The sequence below is a fragment of the Herpailurus yagouaroundi genome, unplaced genomic scaffold (genome assembly GCF_014898765.1).
Source record: "Herpailurus yagouaroundi ecotype Mexico unplaced genomic scaffold, PumYag 222, whole genome shotgun sequence".
Lineage (NCBI taxonomy): Eukaryota > Metazoa > Chordata > Mammalia > Carnivora > Felidae > Herpailurus > Herpailurus yagouaroundi.
Window position 1 is genome coordinate 4,580,892 of NW_024412453.1, and position 11,238 is coordinate 4,592,129.

Sequence of the window (11,238 nt, forward strand, 5' to 3'; positions counted from 1 at the left end):
CCTGATTTGGAAATCACCTCGGCCAAGTTGTTTATTTAATAGTTGGGGAAACTGAGGTGCACAGAAATGAGTTGACCCCCCCACCCTGACTGCCGTCTTCATCACACTTTCATTAAATGACAGAATTGGACCGGAACTCTATTCCTCCTCCCCACCAATGATAATTAACAGTAAGAATACCTGCCATTACTGTAGGCCCAGTACTTAAAAGAGTATATAATTTAATTTTCATAATCACCCTATGCAGTATATACAATGATAAACCCCTTTTATAGCTAAGAAAACTGAAGCCCAAAGATGTAATTTGCCTAAGGTTACAAAACAAGCAAGTAGGAGAACTGAAGGTCAAACCCAGGTCCATCTAGACCCAAAGCAGGGTGTCTTAATCACTTCGTCCTGGCCCCTTCCTGTAACAAGATGCTGATGTATCATTTATTCATTTATAAATAAATGAACATTTGTGAGTACCTACCACATGCTGGGTGCTTCCTGGGTGCAAAGCATAACCCATCAAAGTGATGTTTTATCAGGAGGCTGTCCACCTACTAATTGTATGTGGTTTGAGAATCCAAACCAATGCAAAGCAAAATGATGAAGAAAACCAGATTCATCTTTGGGTCCTCTATTTCTTTAATTCTCTCTGCCTTCTGGGACTCTTCTTTTACCAGAGGCCCCAACCTCAGGCTGGCTAGAAAGAGCAGGCCAGTGAAGTTAGAAGCTATTCCTTTTCCCCAGTAGTTAAAGTCATTTTCTGCTCTAGTGGGAACCAAATGGAGAGTGTGATTGTCTATACCTCCATGGTTTTCCTCCCAAGTAGCCATACTCAATCCTCGAGGATATACCCCTCCTTGAGAAGGCTCCTAAAGAACGAAGCTAAATGCTGCCATATAGGGTAGGGTGCCAGAAGGTGAGACATGGTTTCAGGTCATGAGGTCCTTGAATGCACATTATTGTACAGAGGATCCCATCGGTCTGTTTACTCCTTGTTGTTCATAGATTTGCCTCTTAGCATTCCCTGGCCTCTCTCTTTTGTTTCCTTTTAGTTTCTCAGTCTCTGCCTCTGATCAGACCTTCATCACTGCACACAGTGATCCTTACAGAGCTTCCTAACCGATTTCATAGCATTCTGTCTTTCCCCAGTCCTACTGCTCCTACACTCTAGCATCATATATAATTATATGATTATTCAGAAAAATTTTGATCAATGCAGACTCAGAGGCCCTTGTTCCTGTAACTCATTCACCAATTAACTCGACAAATAGCTCTGAGCATTTACTATACGCCAAGCTCTATACTAGGTCCTGAAAGGTAATTCTACCTTCAATTCTTTGTTTCTTCCCTGTCCTTCCCACCACACAAGCTGGTACATACACTTTGGGCCCATGTGAGTTGGGTTTCTGTCACATGAAACCAGAAGAGTCCTGATGAAGGTATCTTGATATCCAGGAGAGAAAAAAGTCTGCATATCTAAAAGGAAACCCCGTTATAGTAAATTAAGCAAATACTGCATCGGTTGCCACACCAGCGGCCAAAAGGAAATGGCGATGTCTGTATTGCCTTGAACACACTCCTCTCTAAGGTTGATTTTTTTGGTTACTATTCATGTAAGCCTTACCTTGGGGTGACTTGTGCCAGTCACATCCAGACAATGGTGGGTTTCCATAAACTGGGCGGGCGTTACTTTCACCCACAGAAGCAGGGTTCACTGGAATGAAGGGGCAGGAGACATCACCAATTAATCCCACCACACTAGATCTTACTGAGTAGGATGGTCAGTAAGACCTCAACCTTGACCTCGAGATCCTGACAGACTAACGATAGAGTGCTTGGGTGGAAAAGACAACATAAATATGGAATTGATGCTGTTAAGTACAAACAGCTTTGATCAGTGGTTCTCATTGAAGTACAAGCCATGGTTAAAAATACTTGTTACAATGGAATATTACTCAGCCATAAAAATGAATGAAATATTGCTATTTGCAACAACATGGATGGATCTAGAGGGTATAAAGCTAAGCGAAATAAGTCAGGCAGAGAAAGACAAATACTGTATGGTTCTACTCATATGCAGAATGAATTTAAGAAAGAAACAAATGAGTAAAGGAAAATAAGAGAGGGAGAGAGACAAACGAAAAAAGAGACTCTTAACTTTACAGAACAAACTGATGGTTACCAGGGGCAGGGGGGCAGGGGGGCAGGGGGCAGGGGGCAGGTGAAACAGGTGATGGGGATTAAGAGTACAACTATCACAATGAGCACTGAGTCATGTATAGAATTGCTGAATCACTGTATTATACACCTGAAACTAATAATAACACTATATGTTAACTATAGTGGAATTAAAATTTTAAACTTGATAAAACTTTTAAAAATTATTACACTAAGATCCAAGACATACCTACACATATATGACCGAAAAATAAGTTTCACTAAACAATACTTTGCTGGACTACATAAAAGGCTCTCCAGTACATTCTCATTCCAGTCCATTCTTTTTCATTTCATTTTTCAGGATTAACTTCACAACTTGTTAATGGGTTACAACTCAAGAGTTTGAAAAGTACTTGTCTAGGGGGTTGGGACAAACGGACAGAGCAGATGGTGTTTAGGGCACTGAAATTATTCTATATGATACTGTAATGGTGACATGTGTCAGTATACTTTTGTCCAAACTCAGAATTTACAGTGCCAAGAGTGAACTCTGATATAAACTGTGGACTCGAGGAGATAATGATGTGTCGTAGGTTCATCAGTTTTAAGACATGTACCACTCTGGTGGCAGATGTTGATAATGGGTGAAGTCTATGCATGTCAGGGAAAGCAGTTGTATGGGAAATCTCTGTACCTTACCCTCAATCTTACTGTGAACATAAAACTGCTCTAAGAAAAATTAAGACACAAAAGTGAAACAAACAAACTTGTCCAGATAATCACAGAAGTTCTTTCTATTTCTAGCATTTTATGATGAGGCATGAACAGATTTGAAATATGACATGATTTTCTTTTTATTTTTTTTAATGTTTATTTACTTATTTTGAGAGAGAGACTAAGCAGGAGGAGGGGCAGAGAGAGAGGAAGAGAGAGAGAATCCAAGCAGGCTCTGTGCTGTCAGCACAGAGCCCAATGCGGGGCTCGAACCCACAAATCATGAGACCATGACCTGAGACAAAATCAAGAGTTAGATGCTTAACCGACTGAGCCACCCAGGCATCCCTATGGCATGATTTTCTTAGGGACCAAGTCTACTCTCAGCATCTACAAGACAGTGTCATATTTCAGGATATTTTTGTTCAACCCACAGTAAACATTACAAGATAAACTCAACAGAGAAAATGGAACACATTTTGATGTGAACAATGCACAAAATTACATTTCAGGAAGTTCTGAACTTCCTCCTGGGGATCAATGCCCAGCTTTGTTTTCAGTTGATGCCCTCAGGCATGTTACCTAACCTCTCTGAGCTTCAGTATCATGGTCTTTAAAACAGGAATAATGATGGGCCCATCACATAGCATTGTTGAGGGAATTGAATCAGTTAACACATGTAATGTGCTTAAAGTAATGCTGAGACATACCAAACTATACGTGTGTGTGTATGCATGTATATATATAGTAACTGTTGTAGTAGATCAACTGTTGTTCAGCAAATATTACACCACCACCATCCCTGGACAACACCATTGAAGTCGGGCTTGGTCATGTGAATTTTATCTATGGAACAGGGTAGAAATGAAGGTGTGCCAGTTCCAACTGAAAACCTTGGAGATGTTGTGTTGTCTTTGCTCACCACTTTGAGCACTTCCAGCTTGTGCCATGGGACAACAGTGCCCCCAGGTGGCTCCCTGGTCCAAGAAGGGCACTAGGTTGTAGATACAGAATCCATGACCTGGAGTCAAGCACAGCCTAGTTCAATCAAACTCAAAGCAAACCCGCAGATGTGTGAGCAAGAAATATATGTTTCTTTATTGTACAACACTGTTTTTTTTTTTTTCAGGTATTTGTTATGCAGCATTACTGTGGCAATAGCTAACTGATACATCCCTTACCATTACTGCTACTATTAATTCAGTTTGCAATGCTTAAGCACCTACTGTGACCAGGCAACGTGACACTAGGAAAATAACCTAGAGCCTTAAAGAATACATAGATGAGGGGCGCCTGGGTGGCACAGTCGGTTGAGTGTCCGACTTCAGCCAGGTCACGATCTCGCGGTCCGTGAGTTCGAGCCCCGCGTCAGGTTCTGGGCTGACAGCTCAGAGCCTGGAGCCTGTTTCCGATTCTGTGTCTCCCTCTCCCTCTGCCCCTCCCCCGTTCATGCTCTGTCTCTCTCTGTCCCAAAAATAAATAAACGTTGAAAAAAAAAATTAAAAAAAAAAAAAGAATACATAGATGAAGATCCTGAGTCTATCATGATGGCACAGTACAGGGCAGGTGATTGCCAAGGGCTACAATCTTGGTCCTACAAAGGAGTTCAGAAAAAGAAGTCACACTTGACTACTTTTTAAATTTTTTTTTAAACATGAGTGGTCAGGAATCTTTTCGCATTTGCCTTGATCCTAACCAGTAGTAATATAGGATAAGTAAGAGTCAGGTTTTGGGTTAGAGAGACTAGCTCTTTCAATTTAGCAGCTGGGTGATCTTGCATTGAGCCTCTGAACCTCAGTTTTCCCTCTTCGCTTAGTTTTCCCCTCTATAAACAGGGAGATCAGTAGTGGCTATGTGAAATTTGGTTGTTCAGATTTAAACAAGACAATGAAAGTAAAGTGCTTCGCAGAGTCTTCAGGACATAGAAAACATTCAAAATCTCCTTGTCGTTATTAACTCCACTTGCTTTGGGGTAGGGCTGTGTTTCTAAATCTTTTTCATTACTGGCCCCCTAAGACTCCCTAAGGAGTCTATTTGGACATCTCTTCCCCCATTGCCCTGTTCCATGAAATTTTAATACTACAGATATACTGTGTATCTGCTTATATATGTGTATCGGTGCTTCATACATAAAAAGAGGAAGACTTTTCTGGCCTTTCAAGAATAAATTTTACCCCCCTGGGATTTATATTGTCTTCCTCCACCCCATTGAGAATGCATGGCATTCTGCATGGCATAAAGGTTTGGAATAGCCCAAATGAATGTTTTCTATGCAAACGTGTAACAGTCCAAGTTTCTCACCAATGCATGACAATGCATCCCATCCCCTCCTCTCTGCCAGCTTCAAACTCTTCCCCATCCACCCTCTCAGGTGTAAGCAATTCTCCATCTGTGCCAACCAGCACTTGGGCCCCTCATTCTGTTCTTGGCTGAACACTCCTTCCCTTTTCAGGCCTCCAGAGGCTCTAGATTTCTATAACATTGACTCTCATGTAATGACCTTGCTTCCTTCACAAGACAGCAAGTCCCTATTCCTCCTGGAAGATAAGAAATTTAGAGTTTCCTTTGCTTCCCAGAGCTATACCTTTACACATAGCAGATTCTGGGGGTTTGCAGAGTCTGCTTGCTAATTTTGTGTGTGTGTAGTCTTGACAGGATGGTGTCACCCACCCACTTATGCTTTAAGTAACTTGAGGACAGAGCTGCCTCTTCGTCCCTTTGCCCCCTAGTAGGTTCTGAATACCCAAGTGATGACTGTCTGAATAGTTTAGGATGTGCTAAACTAAAGCTGGCCAGTGACAGCCACATAAACTAAATCTAGCCCACAAGTGATTTTGTTTGCCCAGTTCAGTGCTTTAATTTTTTTTTAAATTTTTTGGAGCATGTAAAAATTGGGAGGTTTCACATAAAAATGCAGATTTCTTGGTGTGCTTGGGTAGCTCAGCTGGTTAAGTGTCTGACTCTTGGTGTTCATGTCATGATCTCATGATTCGTGAGATCAAGCCCCATGTTGGGCTCTGTGCTGACAGCATGGAGACTGCTTAGGATTCTTTCTCCATCTCTCTTTCTCTGCCCCTCCCCTGCTTGCACTATCTCTATCTCTCTCAAAATAAGTAAATAAGCATTTTTTTAAAAAACAGATTTCTTGCCTCTTTAGAAATATCTGAGGATTGGGGCACCTGGACGGCTCAGTCAGTTGAGTATGTGACTTCGGCTCAGGTCATGATCTCATGGTTCGTTAGTTTGAGGCCCGCATCAGGCTCTGTGCTGACAGCTCACAGCCTGGAGCCTGCTTCAGATGGTGCCTCCCTCTCTCTCAGCCCCTCCTCCACTTGTGCTGTCTCTGTCTCCGTCTCTCAAAAACAAACATTAAAAAATTTTTAAAAAGAAAAATCAATAATTATAAAAAAAAAAAAAAAGAAACATCTGAGGATTTAGCCATACTGAGTCATTCCTGCATAACCCCAATGGGCCAAATCTGAACATCAGTCACCTCATGTAGGCACCGGGTGTACACACCCCCATTTTTCATAACCCCTAACTAGCCTGCTTTGACAAGTGATGATACTGCTGGTCTTCTCTAGACTCTTAGTGTTCAACCTTTGTATGGTGGGTGTTTGAAGGCAGGGGAGGGAGAAACCAATTCTTCTCTTCCTGGAACTCTTTAATGACTGCTCCCTTAAGTCCACCGATTTTACTTTCTTCTCAGGACATGATCTTCATCTCAACAAATGCTTACCACAGCCACTGCCAGGAGCCCCGGGCACAGAGTCATATGGATTTGCCGTCTCCATGGATTTCATTGCAATGCTTTCAGGGTAATCATCATTCTTTCTCCCAAGGATGCCCGAGGGGCTATCACCCCTACGACGAAATGAGGGCTGGATTGAAGATGTTCTGCTGAACACCCTGAAATCCCAAAATGATGGATCAATATTCATCTAGTAGCATAGTAAGGACAGTCCTCCCTTCATCATCCGTCCACCCATTCATTCATTCCACAAATGCTTACTGAATGCCAACCACGTGTTAGGCATGGTCTAGGGGGTGAGAACACAAAGATAAAAACATGGGCTGTCTACCCTCAAGGAACTCTCAATCCAATCTGGTAGAGCTTCTTAGATACAGCTAAGCAATTATAATACAGGTAGTAACTGGTGAGTACCAGAAGACAGGCCCAGGGAGTTCAGAGGAAAGAGAAAAGAACTCTGGCTGGCAGTTCGGAGGGATATCTACAAGGAAAGAAACATCCCAGGTAGGACTAGAAGGATAAATTCATACATAAAGAGTTAGAAGGAGGGAATTCCAAGGATGAAGAACAGCATAGATAAAAGTGGGAGACGATAAACAAAAGTGTTGAATATATACAGGGAACACTACAAAAATTCATTAATCTGGCGCAATGTTCTCAATGTTATGCACATGCCACTTCCCAGGCCCCAGCCCAAACAATGACATCAGAAGGTCTGAAGGTTGGACCCAGGCATCTGTATTATTTTTAAAGTTCCCCAGGTAATAGGGTGATTCTAAGGTTCAGTCCAGGTCAAGAACCACTGTACTAGAGGTAGGGAGGGGTTAGGGGAGGTGGGGAGATGGGAGGAAGTCAGTCAGGCAGGTCTTTGGCTGGCACATTAGACCAGTGGATCCTCCTCCTTAAAAGTTTGCATAAGCAAAGCAATGTGGCCTTTCTCCCAAAGCTTATGGAGAACATGGAAGAGCAGAAACAAAGGAGTCAAAGTATCAGAGGTATATTTTGGAATGATGAATCAGGCAGTGGCGGGGATAAGACCAAGGAGGCCATTTTGGGTTTTGTTTTTTAAATGTTTTATTTATTTGTGAGTGAGACAGCATGAGTGGGGGAGGGGCAGAGAGAGGGGGACAGAGATCAGAAGCTGGCTCTGCACTAACACCAGTGAGCTGGATGTAGGGCGCAAATTACTTCACTAGCCAAGAGATCATGACCCGAGCTGAAGTCGGAAGCTCAACCAACTGAGCCTCCCAGGTGCTACCAAGAAGCCCCTTTTGATCTGGTTCTATTAATCGTCCTATTTACATCTTGAAGACATTGTGACCCTGCTGAGCACCCAAATCTTATATCCTTATTCCTCAAGATAAATACAAGCATTAGTTTTTGTTGTATTTATAAACATTACTAGTAGAACTAGTACATGCCAAATTAGACTCCTAAGGGTTAAATTTTCACAGGGTAAAAATTTGTATAGAGTAAAAATAACCTGACTATACAATCACATCTTGTTGGCAACAGGAACTTAACCCAGAAAAAAAAGTCAGATTTGGTAGAACTAAGTCATCCAAACTAACACTGTCAATGTCCAGAGGTGTACCTAATAAAATTTGTCAATGACCAAAAATTGCTAGAAGATTAAAACGATTTTTGACAAAATTTAAATCTACAGAACCTGAGCCAGGAAAAATGGGACTTAGTGTTTTAGAACGAGCTTAAGGAAATACCAACAATGGGGAGAAACTATGATTGATAAAATCTGATGAAAACACCACCAATGCAGAAGATCAATATGCCAAATCTGCCATAAACACAAAAAATGATCAAACAATAATTTTAGAGTAAAATAAAAATGAAAGTAGAAAAAAATCAGGAGTGGCTGAACCAACTTGAATTAAAAAAAAAAAAAAACACAATTGAGGAAGTAAATTGACTTTGTGGAGTTAGATCTCCAAAAGATTTTCTTGGTTAAAATGCATTCCTATGCATATAATTCTGGTTAAAATGTTTGGGTTCATAACTATCAAGTCTTAACCCTAACTTTATTGGCAAAGTAGCAGAGTCAAAACAGTGAGAATCTAAATATCCTGTAGGGATTAGATGGGAAGAGGGAGAAGACTGGAGAGGGTGTTATCCAAGCAAGAGGTGATGAAAGATTATGTTCAGGTGAGGGGTTGAAACCTCAGGCTGAAAGTCCATGCCCTGGTGAAAGCCCATGGCCCTGGTGAAAGTTCATGGCCCTATCTACAGACAGATATGAAAATTTCACCACAACTTCCGGTCAAAGAAACCATCTTAATTGTCCCTAACCCAAACAATAGCAACCAGGTTCCATTGGCCTGATGGTCTAGCATGCAGCTCCGACCCCAATGGAGGGAGATGCTTATACTTACTCTCTAGTTGTTTCTGAAGTCTCAGAAGAGCCATAATCATGACCATCCTCAGCAGCTGGGTAATCAGGCTTCCCCCAAAAGTTTGGAGAGTTCTTCTGATAATCCTCAATCCTGGGATAGTCTGGTTCCCCAAAAAAGTTTGGAGAATTAGGTTGATTCTCAGCACCTGGATAATCAGGCTCTCCTAGAGTGTCTATGTATGGATTGATTCTGGAACCAGCAAATTCTGGATTCCTTCTAGAGCCTGGATGGTTGGACGTGGCTCTGGAGCCAGGGTAGTCAGAGTTTCCCTGAGCTCCAGGGTAGTCTGGTTCTCCCAAAGAGTCCAGATAATCAGGATTTGTTCTGGAGCCTGCATAGTTTCTACTGCTTCTGGAACCTGCAAAGTCAGAATTTTGTTGGGATTTAGAGTAGTCTGGCTCTCTGAATGAGACTGGATGGTATGGTTCACTCAAAGATCCAATGTAATCTGGCTCTGCCAGAAATTTGGGATAGTCTGAACTTCTTCTGGAGCCTGCAGAGTATGGATTGTTCTGGGTGCCAGGGTAGCCTGGATTACTCTGAGATCCAGGATAATCTGGCTCTGCCAGAGACCCAGGATACTCTGAACTTCGTCTGGAACCAGTAGAGAATGGAGTGCTTCTGGTGCCAGGCTGATCTGGATTACTCCAAGATCTAGGATAATCTGGGTCTGCTAGAGACCTGGGATAGTCTGAAGTTGTTCTGGAGTCTTCAGAGTATGGGTTGTTCCTGATGCCAGGGTAGTCTGAGTTGTTCAGAACACCTGGAGAATCTGGAGAATCCTGAGTTTTCAAATCCCCCCATGTCCAGTTCTGAGATCCTGAATATTCAGGGTAATCTGGATCTTCCTCATAGCCATAGTTCCTGTAGTAGGCAGACATGCTGGTAAAGCTTCTTTACCGTGGAATGTTAAAATGTTCCTGCATTTGTAGTTACTCAGGGATCTTTTTTTTTTTTTTTTTTTTTACCTGAAAAACAAGCAAAAAAAAGAAGGTCAGATTTTTTTTCTTCCCTGTAGAGATTGCTGGTTATCTTCCATTATTATCTATTCTCCTTTCTTTCATGGTTGGGTACACAGCTGCCCAGAATCAGAACTATGTATCCCAGCCTCCTGTGCCCCAAGATGTGACCATGACAGTGGTCAGTGGGATGTGAACAGAAGCAATATATATAACTCCCAGGGTTGTGCTGTTTAAGGCAAGAGGCACTCCTCCCTTTGTCAGTCTTCTTACCTCCCATAGGCTGGAAGGTGGAAATGATGGTGTGCCATCTTGGGCCATGTACACGAAGATGGCACCCACCCCAGGCATAGCAGCACGAAAGATGGAAGAAGCCTGGGTTGCTGATGACATCACAGATTAGTGCCAGCATATCAGAGAGGGCTTTTATATAAAAGAAATAAGCCTTTGTCTCCTGTAAACCACGGTTTTTGGGGGGTCTCTGACCCATGTGGCCAAACTTCCATCCTAACCACTATATTCCCTTGGTTGTGGGGGGAGCAGAACAATAAACCAAAAGACTGGAAGAAACAAGGACCTTGTGAACATTTCGATTGCACTTGTGGTTGTAGGGTTTAAAGCATAAATTAGTATTAGTGCACAAGAGAAGAACACTTAATGGTAACTAGAGGACTTGGGTAGGAAGACAATTGCTACCATCCCTTCCAGTTTGAAACTGTGTTTTTGTGAGTTCTCTGAGCTCTAATCTATAGACAGGGTATACTTTCAAATCAGAAATAATGGGATTTTAATTTCTGAGTGTGCTGGATATCTGTTGTGTTTACTTGCCTATTACTCCTTTTCCCTTCTTTTGGCACCAATGCCCTGGTTTTCATCTGGGCACCTGCCCCTCCCCATTCCTGACTCCAAGGACGGTCACACGACCTAGGCTTAGCCAATCAGGAATGGGTACATAACCCAGGATTTGGTTCAGGAATGGGTATATAACCCAGATCCGTCCTCCAGGAGCTTGACTGGACTAACTGGGAAAGATGACCTCTTATTTCACTAAGTTGCCAAGGTGATGGAATGTAAGCCTAGAACCAATGGTGTCGTGTCTATAGGAACAGAGAAGAAAATAAGTACAGGAGAAAATGTAAAGGAAAAATCAGTAGGATTTGTGGACTAACCAGATACGGGAATGGTGAAGGGTAAGGAAATGAAAAGACACAAACAGCTCCACGGTTTCAAGCCACCGTGATTAGATAAGTAGTGA

General features: G+C 42.2%; 1 protein-coding gene across 1 annotated transcript in view; it reads right to left on the minus strand.

The window, feature by feature from the left end:
• The window catches only part of TMC5 (transmembrane channel like 5), a 49,409-nt gene extending 39,430 nt beyond the window's left edge, over positions 1 to 9,979 (minus strand). The window contains exons 1-3 of the mRNA XM_040458924.1: positions 9,004 to 9,979; positions 6,605 to 6,774; positions 1,616 to 1,705 (exon numbers count right to left, since the gene is read on the minus strand). Of these exons, the coding sequence (XP_040314858.1) occupies positions 1,616 to 1,705; positions 6,605 to 6,774; positions 9,004 to 9,905 (1,162 nt within the window). The 5' untranslated portion in view covers positions 9,906 to 9,979. The remainder of the gene's footprint in view (positions 1 to 1,615; positions 1,706 to 6,604; positions 6,775 to 9,003) is intronic.
• Between the last annotated feature and the right edge of the window lie 1,259 nt (positions 9,980 to 11,238).